Source organism: Microtus pennsylvanicus, chromosome 11, assembly GCF_037038515.1.
Source record: "Microtus pennsylvanicus isolate mMicPen1 chromosome 11, mMicPen1.hap1, whole genome shotgun sequence".
NCBI lineage: Eukaryota > Metazoa > Chordata > Mammalia > Rodentia > Cricetidae > Microtus > Microtus pennsylvanicus.
Genome location: NC_134589.1, coordinates 91,756,403 through 91,778,698, shown reverse-complemented (window position 1 = coordinate 91,778,698; position 22,296 = coordinate 91,756,403). Strand labels below are relative to the sequence as shown.

The following is a 22,296-nucleotide window of genomic DNA, read 5'->3' as shown; positions in this document are numbered from 1 at the left end:
ACTGCAGTCCGTGTTCCTAACCACTGAACCATCGCTCCAACCTGAAAATGTTCGTGAGTCACAAAGTATATTTTTAAAAACTTTTCCGAGGATTATAACACATGAAAAACACTCTTATCTCAAACACATGCCAGGCTACTTTGGCCTTTGCGTCTCTAGTTTTCCCACCCCTTGTATAGGCATTAATAGCGCCTAGCTCAGGTAATGGAGGCCCCTCCTAGTTCCGAAGCCCATCCCTCATTGCCATCCTTATGGGACCAGTGTCCCTAGTTTCTGGAAAGAGCCAGGCTGTGTACAAACAAGGCCATTCTTTGCAACTGTTTGTAAGCACATGAGGGCCTCAACAGGAATCAGGAGCAGAGGCAGAGTGGAGAAGGACAGGAACCAGGCAGGGCGAGTAGGGAGTCTCATAGAAAACGGGAGCCATCTGGAAGTCGGGAAGCTGGCGGTGGACTTGTGGGTGGGCCAACAGTGTCAGGCAGAGGCTCAGACAGATGGGGAAGACTTTGCTGCATGCTGGCTCCCACAGGAACTCAAGAAAGCAAGTCTCACATGCAGGTAGCGACAGAAACGCTCAGTACTGTCAGTGTCAGGACTGGCTGGGTGTGGAAGGGACGAGGAGGGACGAGGAGGGATGAGGAGGGACGAGGACAGAGAACTGTCACTGCAGAACGCTGGCACTAGCAGGTCTCTGTTTTGATGAGTCTTTTCATGCTTTTCCAATGAATAAAATTTTTTTTTAATTAGGAAAAAAAGTCAAGTAGAGAATGATGTAAACCATGAAAGGTCATCATTAATCAAAAGGAGAGAACTCAGAATAGGTGGCTAGCGGTCAAGGGAAGATGGATTGCTTGCTCTCCATCCATTCACCACGGTGAGGAAAGCAGTGTAGGGAGGATTCATGCTCCTTCTCACGACTCCTCGGTGATCCAGAGGGGGCTCACCATAGTATTGCCCTCTGGCACCCTAGAGACATGCATCTGTTCTTCCTAAGACGTTGTCCTTTACAGAGAATGACTCTGAATGTACCATAGCATCGGGTACTCGGGTGGAAAAAGCTCTGTGGATCTCCATGGCAACACCGAGTTTCCACACGTGATGGAAGAAAGGACGGGAGCACAGTGGAGACCAAGGCTCACCCATCACATCCCTCGTGGTTAAGGAGCTGGGCTTCGCATCAGTCTGGCTTCTAGGCCTTGTCGACAATCATGACCTGGCACTATTTCCAGAGACCCCATACCCTTCCTGAAGATGCTCTCTGCTTCAGCTGGGGTATCAAATAGCCTTTATTTCCTCCGTCATTATCCTAATCCCTCCATCTCTCCAGACCTCTCAAATGGGGTTTTTCAGTCACTTGAAGTGAAGTCTGGAAATGATGGTGTAGGACAGAGATCTTCGTGCTCCTTTCATGGGTCTTCCTTCAAGAAGGAACTGAGTATGGGGTGGGATGGGGGTAAGGGGAGATGGGGAGAGAAAAGTTAGAAGGGAAGGAGGTGGGGCCTTGGGGAAACAGGAGGATTGGGATAAAGGAAGGTTGGATAGGGGAGCACGGAACCACAATTCTTAGTTAAGGGAGCCACTTTAGGGTTGGCAAGAGACCTGACCCTAGAGGGGCTCCCAGGTGCCCAAGCCGAGGTCCCCAGTTAGTTCCTTGGGCAGCTGAGGATAGGGAACCCGAAATGACCCTATCCTAAAGCAATACTGACGAATATCTTGCATATCATCATAGAACCTTCATCTGGTGATGGATGGAGATAGAGACAGAGACCCACACTGGAGCACTGGACGGAGCCCCCAAGGTCCCAATGAGGAGCAGAAGGAGGAAGAACATGAGCAAAGAAGTCGGGACCACGAGGGGTGCACCCACCCACTGAGACAGTGGAGCTGATCTATTGGGAGCTCACCAAGGCCACCTGGACTGTGACTGAAAAAGCATGGGATAAAACTGGACTCTCTGAACATGGCGAACAATGAGGGCTGATGAGACGCCAAGGACAATGGCACGGGGTTTTGATCCTACGTAATGTGCTGGCTTTGTGGGAGCCTAGCCAGTTTGGATGTTCACCTTCCTAGATATGGACGGAGAGGGGAGGACCTAGGACTTACCACAGGGCAGAAAACCCTGACAGCTCTTTGGACTGGAGAGGGAGGGAGAAAGGAGTGGGGGGAGGGGGAGAAGGGTGGGAGGAGGGGGAGGGAAATGGGAGGCTGGGAGGAGGTGGAAACTTGTTTTTTTTTTTCTCCTTTTCTCAATAAAAAAAAAAGAAGGAACTGAGTAGGGGCAGATGGAGGAGGGATAAAAGGAAATAGATCAAGCTACCCAAGGCCTAAGCCCTGGAGAGAAATATCACCACCCAGAAAAAGAAGAGGCTCTTGTGCTGGAAACAAAGGCCTGTATTTGGTTATGGCCATCTCAGTCACAAACTAAGTAAGCTCTTCAGAAGCCTCGGTAGGGCAAGTCCAGGCCGAGGATCACCCTCATCTCCCTGTGAGTTAAGATCCCCGGCAGACCTGCGGATCCATTAGCATTTCCCTTGTTAGTAAATACTTACAGACCCTCAGCATCTCCTCATCTCTTCCTATCAGCCAGGGGATGCCTCCAGACCTGACATCCCAGCATCCTACCCTCACCCTGCCCTTTTGCTATACAATTCTCCTGAGAAAAAATAAAGTTGGCAGCTTGATCAGAATGCAGACTTGCTGTCCATTTCTTGTGTCTCTTGCCCCTTTCATTCCTCCCCTTCAGGGCTGATCCTGTTCCGATCGTGTCCCGCTGGTCGGGACACTCTTGGAACTTGAGGAAGAAAGATAGAGATGGTTCAGTTGGCAAAGCGTTTGCCATCATGTATGTGAGTCTGAGTCCCAGCACCCCCCAAAATCTGGGTACAACAGTCTTTTATAGCCACATATGGCTATATATTATCTATTATATGGCTATAATACTAGTACAGACAGGAGGAAAAGTGCAGAGGCAGGAGGATCCGAGGAGCCTGTTGACAAGCCAGTCTAACTGAACCACTGAGCTCTAGGTCTAGAGAGAGATGTCTAAAAACAGGGATAAAAGGCTGGAAGGTGGCTCAGCAGCTGTTCTTCCAGAGCAGCCGGCTAGGACTCCAGTGCTAACACCACTGTCTGTAACTCCAGTTCCAGGGGATCTGATAACTTCTTACAGCCTCCAAGGGCACCAAGCATAAAATTAGTGCACTGACATATGTGTAGGCAAAACCACCGAAGACATGAATTTTTTAAAATTAAAAATTAGGAACATTTCAGGCCTTTAATCTTAGCGTTTGGGAGTCAGAGGTAGACCTCAGTGAATTTGAGATAAATCGAGTCTATGTAGTGAGTTCCAGGCCAGCCAGGGTTATAGTATGACCTTATCTTAAAGGAACTAAATGAAGAGGAGGAGGAGGAGGAGGAGGAAGAGGAGGAGGAGGAGGAGGAGGAGGAGGAGGAAGAGGAGGAGGAGGACGAAGAGAAGAAAAAGGATGAGAAAAAATAAGAAGACACCTGATGTACACTGACATGTGCACACACAGTCATGTACCTTGGATCCACATGCACATACAAATAACACAGAGAGGAAAGGCCCTTGATAGCTCAGTGGGAGAGCATGTGCCAAATGTATTGGTGGTCTGGGGTCAATCCACAGTAACACACAGACACATATAGACACACACACATATACACAGACACACACACAGACACGCATACAGACACATACACACACAGACACATACACACACAGACACATATACACAGACACACACACAGACACACACACAGACACATACACACACACATACACAGACACACACAGACAGACACAGACACACAGACAGACACAGACACATATACACACATATACACAGACACATACACACAGACACACACATATACACATATACACACAAGACACACATATACACACACATATACACAGACACAAACAGATACACACACAGATATACACACAAATATACACAGACACACAGAGACACACACAAACACACACACATATACACACAGATACACACACACAGACATGCACACACACAGACATATACACACACAGACACACACATATAAACAGACAGACAGACAGACACAGACATACTGGCCTCAGGTGCTACAGATGGGATGGACACGAGAGTTCACCCTCCCCTCAGTCTCTGCCTCTAATTGTAGCTCCTGTTAAGTCTTGTGTATCTTTCTATCCCCAAAACCTCCGAGTCCCTCGGCATCTGTTCACCCGTCCTGTCCTTAAATCCAGTCTATGAGGGAGACCACCTTGAACACCCGAGTGACAGGCCAAGCAGCCAATGACTAAGTGCCCCTTGTTCCTTAAGCAGGGCAGGAGCATGATTGTGGTCCCTGACTCTCTGAGGTCATCAGGACCTTGTAGGGGCTCTGGAAAGTCTGACAGACCTGGGGCTGCCTAGGCTTATGGAGGCCTGGGCCTCCTACTGCTCTGTAGACTTTCTGAAGCCAGTTGTTCCTAAAGCAGAGCTGGTTGAAACCTGCCTGGCAGAGCTGGGGAAGGGCTCCCAGCAAACCTCCCCCACTTGTAATACCAGGTTCTGACCAGGCTCTCATGAGAGAGAACCCAGAGGTGACAATAGGAATAAATGGCTGTCACTGTCACCAGCCCTGTTGATGTAAGCTGCAGTGCCAAGTCGGCAAACACAGTGTGTCCGGGAGCCTCCCCACATGGCTTTGAGAACTCTCCCAGGAAGAGCCCCCCACCAGCGCCTTCCTGTCCCTCTGGTGGCCTGTGGCTGCTTCCTTCTGGACAGGGGCCCAAAGACTCCAGGAGCATATAAGGGGAGGGGCAGGAGGTCCAGGCACGAGATACCCTGGGCAGATTCTCCCAGTCAGGTAAGGCGCATGGCTCCCAGGGGTGGGCATGGCGAAGTCCAGCTGGTTCCCTGACTAGGAGTTAGGTCGTCTTTGCTCTTTCCCTCAGATCTTGAGATGTTCCAGCCGGAGGCCATGCTGCAGTTGGTGATCCTTGCCATGCTGGGGACCCCAGCCTTTTCGGCAAATGGTAAGCCAGCTGTGGGGTGTGCACCTCTCTCTGGTGGCCACCTCATCTTTCTCAACCCCGGAGCCCAGGGACACTTCTCAGCCTTTGCCACAGACTAAATGAGGTCGCAGGACAACCTCCCTGGCTTCAAGGGTGGGAAGACAGGCCCTCCACATGGCTGAGTGGACTTTCTCCTTGCTGGGTTTCTGTCCACACAGATTATCATGGCACAACAACGGGCACACCTTTCTGTACTTCCATGCCTGAGGGAAAAAACTTGACGGCAGTTCGCATGTATGTTCGGAATAACGTGATCATGGGGTAAGTATGAGCGGGGTCATGGCGCCTCCTGCTGTGTCCTATCCCAATTCTTCCAGTTTCAGGAATCTGTCCTGAACACAGTCCTATCTTACTGAATCTGTTTGTAAAGTCCTATTCTGTCTTTTGGGTTGATCAAAGAAGGTTGGAGATGCATCTGCCTACTCAAGTCAATAGGAAAGTCTCCTGAATCCACACAATTGATAGCAAAATCTACCCGTCACGCTAGTTTAAGAGCTGAGGGTCAGAGGGGAGCTCTGACTGATTATTAGTGGCATGATTTGCTGGAAGCAGAAACCCCAGAGTCAGGCCTTTCATAGTAGGGTCCACCCTCCTTGAGGCCTTTCATAGTGGGGTCCACCCTCCTTGAGGCCTTTCATAGTGGGGTCCACCCTCCCTGAGGCCTTTCATAGTGGGGTCCACCCTCCTTGAGGCTAGAGTAGATTTCTGCTTTGTGCTTAGAGGATGAGAGATGGAGATGGGACAAGTCAGACAAGCTGAAGACAGCGTGTGAACAGGGCTGAGAAAGCTCTGGAATGACAAGAAGGATGAGGATGCCGGTGGAGTCAGTAGGCAGGGCTGGTGAAGTCCCCTAGAGCACTGAAGGCACCTGTTCTTCTGGGTCTGCTGTTGTCTTATAAGTGACTGAAATTTATAAGTGACCAAAATTGAGAAATTTCCAGCTTGGCCAAGGTCAGCTTCTCGTGACAGTAGCTGTTCTGTCTGAAGGTCTCCTGAGCAGGTAACCAGGTTCTGCTCTGCTTGTGATGTCACTGTGCATGTGGGGGGACTGAGTCCCCAGCAGGCTGAGTAAGGACCACAGTGTCTGAGAGTGGCTTTCCAAGTGAGGGACTTGTGTGTCTCAAGAAGTCAGAAGAGAGCGGGGAGGGGCGCCATGGACCGGGAGGCAGGTCACGCCATGTCTGGATGAGGGTCCTAAGCTTGTCCTCTCTCCTAGTATCCAGGTGGAGCATGATGGGAACCAGGACGTGGTAAATGGCTACGCCGAGGGGACTCCTGTGGTGCTAACTCTGAGCGAGGATGAACACGTCCTCTGGGTCTTCGGCACATACAGAACCTATATTCAGCAAATAGTTCTGTACACCAGCAGGCCACGGGATCAGTATTTTGGGTCCCTTAAAGGTCCCAATGAGTTCTCCGATTACCCTCAAAATGCTGACCATGTGCTCAAGGGTTTCTGTGGCTTTTATGTGAGGGGTGGGTTAAGGGCCATCAAATTTGTGTGGGGGAGTAAAAGTGGGACATGCACAGACTAAGGCGCATGGCCACGCAAGCTGAAGCGGTCTGTGTCACATCACCCCCTCCAGACTTCCAAACTGAACCCACTAATAAATACAACATCTGCATGAACTCTGTGTCCAGGTGGGATTTGTTCTGAGCAGTCTCTGTGAAGTGAAATGAAGGGTGGGTAGAAGTAGATCAGGCAAGGATTAGGCTCTGCCTACAATGACCCTAGGCTATAGTCTCTGCGTGTCAGCTCAGACACCACCACTGTGTCCTGTTCTGTGTATGTGGTCCACACTCGGCTGTCCTCTGCTGACTCTACATTGTTCCAGGCTTCTCTGGGTGTTCAGGGGTCCTCAGGGAGGCCACTAAACATTTGCCAAGAGCTGGGTCTCACCAAGCTTCTTGGCACTGAGGGATCAAAAAAAGGGTGTGGCTGGAGGAGCTGGGGGGATGGCTCAATGTGTAAAGGGCTTGCTGTGCAAAAATGAGAACCCAGGTTTGGTTCCCCAGCACCTACCCAAATATAACCACAGCCATGGGACCTGTTGGGGAGGAGCAGAGACAGGCTGATCCTCGGTGCTCAGTGGCCAGCTAGTCCAGCCAAATCTGCAAGGGCTGGCTTCAGTGAAGAGATCTTGGCTCACTAATAAGCCAGAGAGGAACAGAGAAAGACACTCAAGGTCAATCTCTGGCCTCCACATGCATGTGCGCACATGTAAGTGTGTGCCTTTCCTCACTCTCGTGCACACACACAGACATATACATCACATGCACACCGCACAGATGATATAGGCACACAGAAAGGGGCCCAGAGTGGCTCTGAGGGGTTGCTTGCCCATAAGGGTCCATGCAGAAACTCATGGTGATTGCAGGTTCCTGCATTACTGGACTATGTACAGGTGGGTGCGTGAAACCACCTGCGGAGGGGAAGTAGGCTGAGAGCCTCGGGGAGTCTTCTGGAGGTAATGGGATCTGAGCTGGTTTTCACATTCACACAGACACACTTGCAAAGGAAGAATTAGCTGGCTGTGGTGGCACACACCTGTAATCCCCAAAATCACGAGGCAGAGACAGGCAGATCTCTGTGAGTTTGAAGCCAGCCTGGTCTACAGAGTGAGTTCCAGGACAGCCAGGGCTACATAGAGAGACAGTGTTAGCCCTGCCTCAATGAGGTAACTGAGGCACAGAAGCAAAGAAATTTGTCCTGCGTCATGCAGTAGTAATAGCAGCATTGAGGTTCAGCTGGGAAGTCTGAATCCTGACCCCAAATCACTTAGAGGTGGAGGTGGGCAGATCAGGAAATTCAAGGTCATCCTCAGCTACACACTGAGTATGGAGACAGCCTGGGCTACATAATATCTGGACTCAACCTCCCAAAGAACAAAAACAATCAATCAAACAAACAAAACAAAAAAAGAAAAAAAAACACAAAAATCACAAAACAAAAAATTAAAGATTTAATAAACAATCCTCATTGCTGTTTAAGACACAAACTAGCATTTTTTTCTCTTACATTTAGCTATTTTAATTATTACGATTGGACATCAGACCTGGGATTTCAACCATGCTACAGCTGTCACTGAGCTATAGCTCCATGCTTAAAAACTCCTATAACTTAAAAAAAATTGCAATACACGGTGTACACATCTTTAAAGCCAACACTCTTTAAAGGGCAGGCAAATCTCTGTGAGTTTGACACCAGCCTCCTCTCTACAGTGGGTTTCAGACCAGCAAGGGTTAAACATTTGGAAAGTGTGCATGGGTAGCTGTCCTTAGCTGTGCAGAGGGAAATGAAAGCCACTGGGCTTGGATGTGGCTCTCCCACAGGACCTCGGTGGTCCACCTTTCTGGGGTTCTATCCATTGTTTATCTCCTGGTTTGGTAAGAAAGAAATTCAGATTCTGTGCTAAGTGGGCTCATCTCCTCACCCTTCCTTGGGGCAGGCACGTGTCTTGCAGTGCCTCTCCAAGAGACGAGACAGCTGGATCAGGAACAGGATCATGCAGCCTTAAAAGTGACTGTCTCTTCCTCCTCCTCCTCCTCCTCCTCCTCCTCCTCCTCCTCCTCCTCCTCCTCCTCCTCCTCCTCCTCTTCCTCCTTTGTAAGTAATTTGACTTTACCTAGTCTTTTAAAAAAAGATTTATTTATTCCAGTATTTTACGTACATGAGTGATCTGTCCACGTGCAAATCAGAAGAGGGAATCAGATCCCATAACAGATAGTTGCACCGAAGGTGGGCTAGCATCAGAGCTGGGCACACAGGGCAGGTGGCACGGGGTTGTGCCCACCCCCATGCAGGGCGCTGGCCATTTCACTGCCACAGCTCCTGCGAGTTTCTACCAGGTGCTCGGCAGGGGGCGCTGCAGTGTGCACGGAACTGCAGTTGGGTGCTGGGGTGAGGTGGAGCCAGCATACTCACATAAAGGAGTAACTGTTCCTTCCTGGAAGCTGCGCTCTGTCCTGGTTCCCAGAGCACGCTTCACCAGAGATTCCCCTCTTTGATGTTTCAGGGACCAGTGGCTCCTTCCCTTCTCTGCCCTTTGAGGACAGCCCCTTCCCCCTCTGCTTCCTAAAGATCTCTCTCTCTCTCCTCCCCTCCCCTCCCCTTTAGTGAGTTAGTTCCTTAATTTTTAAAGGCAATTTCGTGTTGCCCTGGTTTGCCCTGAACAAACTATGTAGCAGAGGTGACTGTGAACTCTCCCTCTACCTCCTCAGTGCTGATATTACACATCTGGACCATCATGCCTTTTTAATTGTGTGTGTGTGTGTGTGTGTGTGTGTGTGTGTGTGTAGGTACAAGTGTACATGGCGTGAGTGTGGATGTCAAAAAAACAGCTTGCAAGAGTTTTTTTCTCTACCATGCAGATCCCAGGGACTGAACGCTTTGTTTGGTGACAGGCGCCTTCATGTCTTTACATGTTGAGCTAACTCTCCCAGTCCTTGATGATGATGATGATGATGATGATGACCACCACCTGCACTTCTCAAGACTGGATTTAGGAAAGCACTCTATTGAACTATATGCCCAATTTTTTTTATTTTAGTTTTTTTTTTTAGTTTTTTATTTAGGTTTTTCCAGATAGGGTTTCTTTTTGTAGCCCTGGCTGTCCTGGAACTTGCTCTGTAGACCAGGTGGGACTCGAACTCACAGAGATCCACCTGCCTCTCCCTCCCGAGTGCTGGGATTAAAGGGGAGCTCCATCATGGCACAGTTTTGTCTTTATTTATATGAATTCTGGTCCTCTACAAACCCAGCAAGTGCTCTTGAGTGCTGAGCCCTCTTGTCGGCCCCTCCCCACAGCATACTGTCCTTTTATTCACTCCCTTGGCAACACGACCCTCAGGGCGCCTTAGTAGAGCCATAGAACCCTGGAGGCAGAGCCTGGTGAAGACAGTCGAGATCCAGCCCCTACAGAAGTCCATCGCTTTTCCTGAGTAGAGCAAAGGGCCCGAGACAGAGAGCGAAGCACATGGTCTTGTGCCGCTAGGACAGACAGGACATGGCACCCTCCTGTCAGTCATCTGTAACTGCCAAGGGGCCCCCTGGTCTCCAGAACTACCTGGAGGAGGGACCCTTAGCCTCTGTGAGCTTTTCTGAACTGGAAGTCCCTCTCCTGAGGATGGGCTCCACCCTTAACCCAGCTGGGCATTCCAGCCCTGAGTGGGCTCTCCCAGGTCAGGCTAGGGAAGCAGAGGCTAAGAAGGGAGTGCTGGGTGAAGATGAGGGCATAAGGCCAGAGCATTCCCTCAGGGCTGCGGGAGGTGAGTGTGTCCCGGGGAAGGAAGGCCAGGAGCCAGGGTTCTCTCACTGCTCCACTGTGCTTGGGGTGCCCACGAAGACAAGGATGCTCTGACTCTCCACACCCCAATCCCTGCTCTTAGCCTCCATGGAGAAGAAGCAGGTGTTCACCTTCCTACCCCGAACCTCTGAGGAAGGTGAAGCAGAAGACCGAGCCCTGCATCTTTAGAACTGGACTGCAGCTAAGCTGAGGCCGCACCCCAGGCATTGTGACCCATCCTGGGCTGTCCAGGAGGGACTGCTGAGGAGAACCAAGGTAAACAACAGCAGTGCAGGCGACCATGGGAAAACACATGTTTGCGATGGTCTTGGAACCCCAGACTGTAAATTTATTTTTGTTGTTATTTCATAGCTGCCATTTTGCTACTGAGAGGTGTCTCAGCTTCTAAGACCATCAGAAAAATGTGTTTTCAGGTGGTCAAGACCCACAGGTTGAGAACTACTGATCTAGAGGATCCAGGGGCCACAGGGAGGTAGCACGTCTTCCTGGCATCTCTGGAGAAACAACAGCTGTAATATTGAAGGTCACCAAAGGTGGGTCAAGGGGACATATGGAACCTTCTTTTCTCATAGGCCTAGATTGCTTCAGAAGGATATACGGCTGGTTTCTTCTGAATGTGTGTGATATAATCAGGGGCTTGGACCCTGCATCACCGGCAAGGTCACATTGGCCTTCTCTCAAAAAGGCAAAAATCAAACCAACTCAAAGGATCTTAATCTTCTTTAGTTGTTAGACATGTTATTTTGAGACAGATCGCTACTATGTACTTCTGGCTTGCCTCAGACCAATAGAGATCCTCCTGCCTCTGCCTCCTAGAGAACCCTGCCTGGCCAGGTTAGGCAGTTTTGAAACAGGATCTCATGCAATCTAGACTGACCTTTAACTTGGGTGTAGTAAAAGAAGATGCCTTTGAACAAGGCTTCCTTCCACCATCTCCCAGTGCTAGGATTCCAAAGTTTGATGTCACACCTAATGTAAGAATTGCAATCTATGTTCCTAACGAATGTACCATCCTACAGGTGTGCAAACCTTAGATAGTAGGTAATTTATGTCACTTGGTGTGGCAAAGTAGCCTGAGACAATCCACTTGGCTCTCATAATCTAGAGATTACTGTTCAACAAAATCTCAAGACAAATGGCAAACCAGGTTACAAAGAATAGAAACAAACTGCCGAACAAGACCTGAGCTTCCTTGGCATGTAACTCCAAATAACCACTCAGACTGCAGCTGACCTCAGTCTTTAAGGAACAAACAATTCACCAATAGCACAACAGAAGACAAGGCCTGGACTGCAGAGAGTTTCTCAGCGAAACAGCCTGATGTTTCCTAGGAATCTCATCAGAAACCATATTTTCAGTAAGAGGACAAGCATTAAACATTTTGTGACTCCTGGCTTTGTTTGGTCACATTGTAATTCCATGTAAGGCACCTGGATGGCACCTGTAATCTCATTTATCAATAGAGAAGGGTCTTCACAACCCTTGGATGTAATTTGAGAGTCCTCAAAATGGTATTCATGACTGACATATAAACTGATGGCATGATTGCTTCTTAGTCTGGTCAAGGGGAAGTTTTCACTACAAACATGAGAGAGAACAGCCGGAGGCAACAGGGAGAGTCCAGAGCAGAGAGAGAAAGAGAGGCTGAACCTGGCCAGCAGAGTAGACCTGGACTGGAGAGAAGCAGGAGCGGAAGGGGGGGGAGGGGGGAGGGGGGAGAGGAGAGAGAGAGAGAGAAATACACAGAGAGAGACAGAGACAGAGAGAGGGAGAACGTGCGCGCGCGTGAGAGACAGAGAGAGAGAGGGGAGAGAGAGAGGGGAGAGAGAGAGAGCAAGAGAGAGGGAGAAGGGGGGAGATGGAGAGCAAGAGAGAATAAGTGTGAAATACCCAGAAACAGCAGGGTTCTAAGGAGAATGAGTAGCTGGAGCAGGGAAGCCAATGAGCTGGGGACTTTCGGGTAGGGGAGGAGGTGAGAGGGGCTAGGACGCCAGCATGGACTGGGAAATGTGTAACAGGTAATGAGATACTGAGGGAGCCTGGAGGCCAGTGTGAGCTTTGATATGATAATAGATACCACACATAGCCATTTGTCCCTTCTTCCAGAGAGAAGGGAAATGACTTTTTTTTGGTAGAGGGGACCCAGCTTCACAAGTTCCTAGACATGCTGGCTTTCACCTACCCACCAGAAGTCCTCCCACAGTTCAGGCTGAGCCTTCTGCTCTCTGGATGTCATTTGGAGTCTGGGGACCTGGAGTCTCCTTTGGACTTGACAGCTGATGTCAAGACATTTGAGTTTGACTCTTCTTAGAGAAGCCACATCCTTGTTCTCAAGGAGCCTTATTCCTCTCCCGGGCAGCTCTCTATTCTGAATAAAGTCCAACTCTGCTTCTTACTGGCTTATCTTGAAGTAATTTTCGGCATCGAAGCCAAGGATCTGGTTTTATGTGTGTCTAGGTCCCCAAAAGATTAAGGGAACTCCTCAAAGGTGCTTCCCTCTCTCTTTGCTGCTTCTATCAATGACAAAATGTGTGCGTTTATTATTTGATGCTGAAGGAGACCTATGCATGGGTGAGGGGGTTCCACCCAGACCCCAGATTAGTCGCAAACCACACCTACACACCAAACGTGGTCTTTGGGGGGGGGGTACCAGTCCCTCCAGACTCCTTCATGTTCCAGTTGATGTGCTAGAGTCAACAAGGAAATATCTAAGGGTAAATGAAATTAATCAGCTCACAGGGGACTTTCCCCCAGCTTGTCTCTTTATTGTTCTCTTTTTTCTTCTGCCTCTATTTTAATTTTTCTGTCCTAATTGTCTATAATTTCTTAGCTCTAATTTTCTATCTCAATTCTAATCCAACTTCAATTTTCTGCTCCGTTTTTTTTTCTTCTTCTTCTTCTTTTTTTTTTTTTCGAGACAGGGTTTCTCCGTAGTTTTTGGTTCCTGTCCTGGAACTAGCTCTTGTAGACCAGGCTGGCCTCGAACTCACAGAGATCCGCCTGCCTCTGCCTCCCAAGCGCTGGGATTAAAGGCGTGCGCCACCACCACCCGGCCTTTCTTCTTCTTCTTCTTCTTCTTCTTCTTCTTCTTCTTCTTCTTCTTCTTCTTCTTCTTCTTCTTCTTCTTCTTCTTCTTCTTCTTCTTCTTCTTCTTCTTCGTTTTCCAGCATTCTTTATTCTTTTACATTTTTGCTAATTTCTTCCAGCTTCTGTTCCAGCTTCTGCTACATCTTCTGCTAACTCTCTTTGTTCTACCCAGCTCAATGAAGACCCACATAATCTTGCAGGTATTCATCTGAAGGTCACATGCCATTTCTTAAGTAAATGAGAAGACGCGGAGTTATTCCAACAACTCCTACTGCAATAAGCCCAGAGAGGAAGGAAGGAGCATTTTCTTAACTCCCCAAGTAGTGGGCTACACAGCGCAGCTGCAGAAGTCGAACTCCTTTTGTTATCTTATGTGTAGAGGTAACCTTGTAGGACTAAACTAGTAAGAGCAATAAGGAAACTGTGTGTTATATCCTGTACCTTTGAGTGTATAAAACATCTTAAGCATTCTGTGATTACTGGCCATAAAAGCCAGGCTTTCTGGGACTGGAGACTTGTTTGTTTACAAGCGTGTCCTCAGAGGCTGCTGCAGGAGTGCAAGTGGCTGGCACATGGCACAGGAGTCCACTCAGCCCTCGCCAAGGCTCAGGGACATTAAAAGCATTTTCAATCTGAAGATATATTTGTCTGTCCGGCATGTAACCCGGGACCATAGAAAGAGAAACTTGTAACTCTTCCTTGGGACTATGAAGTTAGCTTATATTTTGTAGCTCACCCTGGCTAGTCAGGGCATCTAATTCTGAGGGTCTGAACAAAGGCCATAGAACTGAGATGAGGGACCCGTGCAGAGAGTTCATTATTGTCCCTGGTACTGCAGTTAGGGTACTTTGCACTATTACCTCAACAAATTCTACAGCTGGCTACATGTCTTAGTCAATAAGATTATATTCTTTCCGTAATAGTTTATCTTAAAACCAAATTGGTGACGTAACTGCTTGTGGGAAAGAGGATTGTTTTTTTTTTTCAAATGTGTGATTGTCTTCACACATAGCTAGGGAATCTTATAAATAAGTATGCCACAAATGCATAGGGGGAAATTGTGCCCAATAAATGATCAAATACTGCTGAACTGTGGGAGAAATAGATTCCAAATTTGTAACAGCTGGGAGTAAGTTATGGGAGAAATCTGCAGTCAGAAAGCAGCCAATTCATTCACAAGGCAATAGCTCCAATATGCCTACGTCTTGGTTTAATCCTCCAACAGAATGCTGAGTTCTGATGTTTTGGCCTCATGAAATGACAGTTGAATAATGGCTGCGTATTCCTGCATGTCATAGCACACACCTGTTCTCACAGAGAGAGCCTTTATTAAGTGTTGGCGGCAGGGAAGGAACGTTAAAGTGGCTGCTCTCTGACTCAGGCAGAAAATCAGCAGCAAAAGACCCTGCAGGTGTAGTTTTTAAGAGGAGGAGAAGGGGAGATCTATGTTAAAATGGGCTAGGATGTGGACGTAAGAGACACAGAAAACCAGTATTAATGGGAAGGGAACAAGGGATGAGAGGCCAGGGATATTTGTCCCAGAGGGACAAGGACTGCCTCAGAATAGAGCGGAGACAGATGATCCCAGAGGCAAGCTGTGGTTTATAAAGGTGAAGGGGAAAACCCATGTTAGGATGAAGTGTTTCATTTTAATTGGGCATGCTAATTAAATGAGCCAAAGAGAACTATTGATTACTGGACTTCAGTAGTCAGCTTCAGGAGGAGGAAGTGGCCAAAGAAGGGAATAGACCTTGGTGGCTGACTTTAGGGATGTAACGTAACAGTTTTTATCCAGACAGAGGGAAGGGGGGAGGTGAGGGGCACAGGCTGTGGTGGGCTAGTGTTTTTTTCAATGCAGTACAGTCCTGCCAGAGGGACAGGTTTTTCATTCAGATGACGGCATCCAAAGTCTAGGAGCACTCTCAGGAGGGTGAAGAACACCCTACCCTGGTTACAGTGGACCATGGAATACTCTTGTGGATGGAGACATCCTCTGTCTGCTCCTCAAGAGTTAATCCGGCTGTGTGAACCAATCACATAGCGAAGGACCACTCCTCAGGAAGGCTGGTCCACTTGAGGCTATATAAAACAGGTAGGAGGAACAATTATTCCCTTAGTGAGATGTGATTTTGTTCCCAGAATTCCCTCCTCTGGCTAGTGCTCTGGGGGCCGTCCATGAGGCTCTGTTGGAGCAGCCTGCCTCTCTGAGTCCTGCCTCAGAAGGTGTAACTTTCTCTTTTTCTTCTCTTTGGGCTTTCTTCTGAGTGCTGACCAGAGCTAAGTAGGATTTTCTGGTTCTTGGGGCTTCCTTATTCTCTCTCTAAATCTTCCTTCCTGGCTATGTGGCTACTTGTCCACCATGTGCCGACCTCTCTGGTGTCCTAACTTTTATGTCATTGGTTCCTATCTGGGATGAATAGACATTTGTTCCTGCCATCCTAGGACAAGTCTCATACAATACTTGATTCTCTGCCTCTCAAGTTCTTGGATTACAGGAATGTGACACCATGCCCAAGTTAGACAGTACTGGGTGTTGAATCCAGGTGCATGCCAGGCAGGCATCTCTCAATGGAGCTGCACTTCAAATCCAACACTGAACTCTTGAATGCTATGCTTTATCTGGAATTGGCTTTATAGGCACCTTGAATAACTGTCCTAGAGACACACATACAAACAAACAAACCTGTATATTAGGGCTGGGATGAGGATCAGTGGTAGAGCCCTCGCCTGGAACAGTCAGATCTTTATATTAATCCCTTGTGCCCCAAAATAAATGAAAGAAAATGAAAACCTCTTATGCTGCAGTTTTAGAGAAGCTGGTTTCTAAGTCATGCCTTTTAACCTGCACTATGATTAGGCAGAATTATATAAAAGTCTTTGTTACCATAAAGTTGCCCCCCAAATATGTCAAACTCGGCCTAAAGGCTGGGTCAGGAATAGATGATTGATTGCCTGTGGCTTCATGTTGTCTCTCTAGTTACCTGTGCACCTAAAAGAAAAGGAGAAAATATTCGTGTATGATATGAAATAGACCTTAATTCTGTTTCCCCTTAAAAGCTGGGGAAATGCGGTTTTTTAGACAGGGTCTGTTTATAGAGCTGTGACTTTCCTGGAGATAGCTCTGAAGACCAGGCTGGTCTTGAACTCGTAGAGCTCTGACCCTCTGCCTCCGGAGATCTCAGGTACTCCTTACTCTGGGTTCCCCATTTCTGGTCTAGACAACATTGATTTGTCCTATACAGGCATTTTCTTGGTGCTGGTATTCCCACAGCTAGGCGGCAGGATTCCTCTAGGAGTGTTGCAGGCTTCTGAGGATGTCAGGTTATGTCTTCTTGTCAAAGTTCTAAAGATAGGCTTAGAAGCACTGAACATCTGGGTAACAAAGAAACCATAAAAATTCTCTTCATCCATTTCAGCTTTGAAAATTTTTGAAGGCCACTTTCCCAAGCATTGTTCATTAGAATCTAGAACCAGGGTGAGAGTCAGAGAGTCCCCGTGAGGAAAAGCCGGAGGCTGACATGGAAGGTTGCATGTCCTTGCCAGGAGAGACACTGACCACTTATCCAGGACGCTTAACAAGCTTTCTAAAGACAGCTGGGGAGGGGAATGGAGAGATGGTTGGCCTGTTAAGAGCGCTTACTGCTCTTGCAGAGAACTGGGGTTTGGTTCCCAGCACACAAATAGCAGCTCCCAAACACCTGTCACTATTTCCAGGGATCTGCCACCCCCTTCCAGCCTCCAGGGGCTCCTGCAGGTGTATACCACACTTAGATTCAGTAAGGTAGCTTAGTGGGGGAGAGATGGCAGACAGAAGAACCTTAGCACCAATAGAAAGAGACAAGAGTCCTCTTCAGCAACTAGTTGGCCAATAAATGCTTGGGTCTGAAAATGTAACTCCTAACCAGGTTAGCTTCTCTGGGATCACCCCAGAGTCAGTTCATCTGAACAGAATCGAGGCAAGGCTCCTGAACTTGTCTATGCAGAGGGCAGCTCAGAACATGTCCTGGGTCATTCCTTTAGCGATGTCTTCCTAGGCAAGCTGTGTGCTCCTCTCTCTGACCCAAGACAAGTGTATGGAGACTTTGGGTTTTCCTAGCTGATGGCTGGAGACATGTATTAAATACTTGATGGGTCTCTAGTCAGAAAACAAAGGAAAGGAGAAACAAAAGAAACAGAAGCCAGAGAAGTGAGGCTGAGATGATGAAGAGCAATCAAGGCAAACTCAGCTCACCCGCAGCTACAGAAATATCCAGAGAAGCCCAAGAGAAGGGCTTCTGCAGGGAGACACCGCTCAACAAACCCACAGCAGCTGGAGGATTTCCCTTCCTGTTTAGGGACTTCTGTTTACATAAAGCCAGAACCTTATCTATGCCCCATAAGAGAACTTCTGTTTGAACCAGAGCAAAGCAACATTAGTGAATTTCTTAGCAAGTATTTAAGCAGAGAGTGCATAGGAAGACGATGGTACACGGCACCAGGACAGGCGTGCAGGCTCCTTGAGAGAAAAAGCGCCACAATTCGGTGATGCATATATATTTATATATCTTCCTCTACTTTTGCTGTTTCTCAGCTTACATTTCTCTCAAAGTTCTGAATTCACAATATGTTTTAAAGATTAAGCAAAGCAGCTGGGCAGTGGTGGCTCGTCTCTTTAATCCCAGCACTTGGGAGGCAGGGGCAGGCGATCTCTGGGAGTTGGAGCCCAGCCCAAAGACCCTGTCTTAAAAAAAAAAAAAAAGACTGGCTGTGGCCATGCATGGTTGTAATGCCAGTACAGAGAAAGTGGGGAGACAGGAGGATCCTAGGGGCCTGTTGACAAGCCAGTCTAACCGAACCAGGGAGCTCTAGGATTAGATAGAGATGGTCTAAAAGCAGGGATAAAGGCCTGGAGAGGTGGCTCAGCAGCTGTTCTTCCCAAGGAGCGGGGCTGGACTCCGGCACTAACACAACTGTCTGTAACTCCAGTTCGAGGGGTTCTGCTACCTTCTTCTGGCCTCCAAGCATTCTGAACATAAAAGTGGTACACAGACATTTGTGCAGGCAAAATGACCCATATACATAAAAATGTTTAAAATTAAAAATAGGAGTATTTCAGGCTTTTAATATCAGCATTTGGGAGATGGGGTAGATCTCTGTGTATCTGAGGCAAACCTAGTCCAGGCCAGCCTGGGTGATAGAAAGACCCTGTCTTCAAGAAATAAAAAAGAGGAGGAGGAAGAAGAGGAGGAAGAGGAAAGGGAGAAGGAGGGGAAAAATAAGAAGACACCTAATGTACACTGACATGTGCACACACATGCATGAACTCCGAATCTACATGCACATACAAGTAACACAGAAACGGAAGACCCTTAAAAGCTCAGGGAGAGCACATGCCAAATGTATCTGTGGTTCGGGTTCAATCCCATTAATATAGACAAAGACACAGACACACACAATATACAGGCACACAGACACACAGAGGCACACAAACACAGACACAAAGACACACAAACACATAGAAAAAGAGACACAGAGACAAACACACAGACACACAGACATACACACAGACACAGAGACACACAGAGACACACACAAACACAAAACATACACATTCACACAAACAGACAGACAGACAAACAGACAGACAGACACACACCCTGGTCTGGTTTCAGGTGCTACAGATGGGATGGACAAGAGAGTTCACCCTCCCCTCAGTCTCTGCCTCTAATTGTGGCTCCTGTTAACGTCTTGTGTGTCTTTCTATCCCCAAAACCTCCGAGTCCCTCGGCACCTGTTCACCCGTCCTGTTCCTAAATCCAGTCTATGAGGGAGACCACCTTGAACACCTGAGTGACAGGTCAAGCAGCCAATGACTAAGTGCCCCTTGTTCCTTAAGCAGGGCAGGAGCATGATTGTGGTCCCTGACTCTCTGAGGTCATCAGGACCTTGTAGGGGCTCTGGAAAGACTGACAGACCTGGGGCTGCCTAAGCTTATGGAGGCCTGGGACTCCTACTGCTCTGTAGACTTTCTGAGGCCAGTTGTTCCTTCAGCAGAGCTGGTTGAAACCTGCCTGGCAGAGCTGGGGAAGGGCTCCCAGCAAACCTCCCCCACTTGTAATACCAGGTTCTGACCAGGCTCTCATGAGAGAGAACCCAGAGGTGACAATAGGAATAAATGGCTGTCACTGTCACCAGCCCTGTTGATGTAAGCTGCAGTGCCAAGTCGGCAAACACAGTGTGTCCTGGAGCCTCCCCACATGGCTTTGAGAACTCTCCCAGGAAGAGCCCCCCACCAGGGCCTTCCTGTCCCTCTGGTGGCCTGTGGCTGCTTCCTTCTGGACAGGGGCCCAAGAGACTCCAGGAGCATATAAGGGGAGGGGCAGGAGGTCCAGGCACGAGATACCCTGGGCAGATTCTCCCAGTCAGGTAAGGCGCATGGCTCCCAGGGGCGGGCATGGCGAAGTCCAGCTGGTTCCCTGACTAGGAGTTAGGTCATCTTTGCTCTTTCTCTCAGATCTTGAGATGTTTCAGCCGGAGGTCATGCTGCTGTTGGTGATTCTTGCCTTGCTGGGGACCCCAGCCCTTTCGGCAGATGGTAAGCCAGCTGTGGGGTGTGCACCTCTGCTCCTCTCTCTGGTGGCCACCTCATCTTTCTCAACCCCGGAGCCCAGGGACACTTCTCAGCCTTTGCCACAGACTAAATGAGGTCGCAGGACAACCTCCCTGGCTTCAAGGGTGGGAAGACAGGCCCTCCACATGGCTGAGTGGACTTTCTCCTTGCTGGGTTTCTGTCCACACAGATTATCATGGCACAACAACGGGCACACCTTTCTGTACTTCCATACCTGAGGGAAAAAACCTAACAGGAGTTCGCATGTATGTTCGGAATAACGTGATCATGGGGTAAGTATGAGCGGGGTCACGGCTCCTCCTGCTGTGTCCTGTCCCAATTCTTCCAGTTTCAGGAACCCATCTATAAGTACATGGTCTAGAGGGAGAGGGAGAGAGAGCGATAGAGAGAGAGAGAAAGAGAGAGAGAGAGGTGGGATGGAGAGAGAGAGACACACACACACAGAGGACAGAGGCAGAGAAACTGAGTTATTCCGTAGCCCTGTTGGGTGACTGATCAATGGTGTCTTCCCACAGAGTTCCCATTTGGCTCCTGGTGACTGGTTAAAGCTATTTGATGTTTATAGTCAGGAAGCCACTAGACAAACCTTTTGTCTTGTCTCTGTCCCCAAAAAACCTCTCTTGATTACACTCTTGTTATTATAGAATCCATTTTTAATCCATTTGATCAGCCCATCTTGGTTGATCAAGGTTGGAGATGCACCTGCCTACTCAAGTCAAACACACAAGGTGCTGAGTCCCCACACTTGAAGCAAAATCTAAGCTGTCTGGCTAGAGTCTAAGAGCTAAGGGTCAGAGGGGAGCTCTGACTGATTATTAGTGGCATGATATGCTGGAAGCAGAAAACTCAAAGTAGGCCTTTCATAGTGGGGTTCACCCTCCTTGAGGCCGGAAGGATGAGGATGCCAGTGGAGTCAGTGGGTGGGGCTGGTGAAGTCCCCTAGAGCATGGAAGGCACCTGTTCTTCTGGGTATGCTGTTGTCTTATAAGTGACCAAAACTGAGAAATTCCCAGCTTGGCCAGGGTCAGTTTCTCGTGACAGTAGCTGTTCTGTCTGAAGGTCTCCTGAGCAGGTAACCAGGTTCTGCTCTGCTTGTGATGTCACTGTGCATGTGGGGGGACTGAGTCCCCAGCAGGCTGAGTAAGGACCACAGTGTCTGAGAGTGGCTTTCCAAGTGAGGGACTTGTTTGTGTGTCTCAAGAAGTCAGAAGAGAGCAGGGAGGGGCACCATGGACCAGGAGGCAGGTCACGCCATGTCTGGATGAGGGTCCTAAGCTTGTCCTCTCTCCTAGTGTCCAGGCGGAGCATGATCACAACTGGGGTGATGTAAGTGGCTACGCCGAGGGGACTCCTGTGGTGCTAACTCTGAGCGAGGATGAACACGTCCTCTGGGTCTTCGGCACATACAGAACCTATATTCAGCAAATAGTCCTGTACACCAGCAGGCCACGGGATCAGTATTTTGGGTCCCTTAAAGGTCCCAATGAGTTCTCCGATTACCCTCAAAATGCTGACCATGTGCTCAAGGGTTTCTGTGGCTTTTATGTGAGGGGTGGGTTAAGGGCCATCAAATTTGTGTGGGGGAGTGCAAGTGGGACGTGCACAGACTAAGGCGCATGGCCACGCAAGCTGAAGCGGTCTGTGTTAATTCCCCTCCCCGATTTCCAAACTGAACCCACTAATAAATACAACATCTGCATGAACTCTGTGTCCAGGTGGGATTTGTTCTGAGCAGTCTCTGTGAACTGAAATGAAGGGTGGGTAGAAGTAGATCAGGCAAGGATTAGGCTCTGCCTACAATGACCCTAGGCTATAGTCTCTGCGTGTCAGCTCAGACACCACCACTGTGTCCTGTTCTGTGTATGTGGTCCACACTCGGCTGTCCTCTGCTGACTCTACATTGTTCCAGGCTTCTCTGGGTGTTCAGGGGTCCTCAGGGAGGCCACTAAACATTTGCCAAGAGCTGGGTCTCACCAAGCTTCTTGGCACTGAGGGATCAAAAAAAAGGGTGTGGCTGGAGGAGCTGGGGGGATGGCTCAATGTGTAAAGGGCTTGCTGTGCAAAAATGAGAACCCAGGTTTGGTTCCCCAGCACCTACCCAAATATAACCACAGCCATGGGACCTGTTGGGGAGGAGCAGAGACAGGCTGATCCTCGGTGCTCAGTGGCCAGCTAGTCCAGCCAAATCTGCAAGGGCTGGCTTCAGT

General features: G+C 48.7%; 2 protein-coding genes across 2 annotated transcripts; both read left to right on the top strand.

Moving 5' to 3' along the window:
- Positions 1-4,815: 4,815 nt before the first annotated feature.
- Positions 4,816-6,715, top strand: LOC142831498 (pancreatic adenocarcinoma up-regulated factor-like). The gene is made up of 4 exons (XM_075941686.1): positions 4,816-4,878; positions 4,967-5,047; positions 5,245-5,347; positions 6,303-6,715. The coding sequence occupies exons 2-4, from the start codon at positions 4,975-4,977 to the stop codon at positions 6,619-6,621; spliced, it is 495 nt and encodes a 164-aa protein (XP_075797801.1). The 5' UTR covers positions 4,816-4,878; positions 4,967-4,974; the 3' UTR covers positions 6,622-6,715.
- Positions 6,716-19,806: 13,091 nt separating this feature from the next.
- Positions 19,807-21,792, top strand: LOC142831499 (pancreatic adenocarcinoma up-regulated factor-like). The gene is made up of 4 exons (XM_075941687.1): positions 19,807-19,884; positions 19,973-20,053; positions 20,259-20,361; positions 21,382-21,792. Exons 2-4 carry the CDS (start codon positions 19,981-19,983, stop codon positions 21,698-21,700), a joined length of 495 nt encoding a protein of 164 aa, XP_075797802.1. The 5' UTR covers positions 19,807-19,884; positions 19,973-19,980; the 3' UTR covers positions 21,701-21,792.
- Positions 21,793-22,296: the final 504 nt, after the last annotated feature.

Excerpts from the sequence above, each read along its gene's own strand:
- LOC142831498 (XM_075941686.1), top strand. The coding sequence starts at position 4,975 with ATGTTCCAGCCGGAGGCCATGCTGCAGTTGGTGATCCTTGCCATGCTG. Across the intron at positions 5,048-5,244 it reads CCCAGCCTTTTCGGCAAATG|ATTATCATGGCACAACAACG; the intron begins GTAAGCCAGCTG and ends CTGTCCACACAG. Across the intron at positions 5,348-6,302 it reads CGGAATAACGTGATCATGGG|TATCCAGGTGGAGCATGATG; the intron begins GTAAGTATGAGC and ends CCTCTCTCCTAG.
- LOC142831499 (XM_075941687.1), top strand. The coding sequence starts at position 19,981 with ATGTTTCAGCCGGAGGTCATGCTGCTGTTGGTGATTCTTGCCTTGCTG. Across the intron at positions 20,054-20,258 it reads CCCAGCCCTTTCGGCAGATG|ATTATCATGGCACAACAACG; the intron begins GTAAGCCAGCTG and ends CTGTCCACACAG. Across the intron at positions 20,362-21,381 it reads CGGAATAACGTGATCATGGG|TGTCCAGGCGGAGCATGATC; the intron begins GTAAGTATGAGC and ends CCTCTCTCCTAG.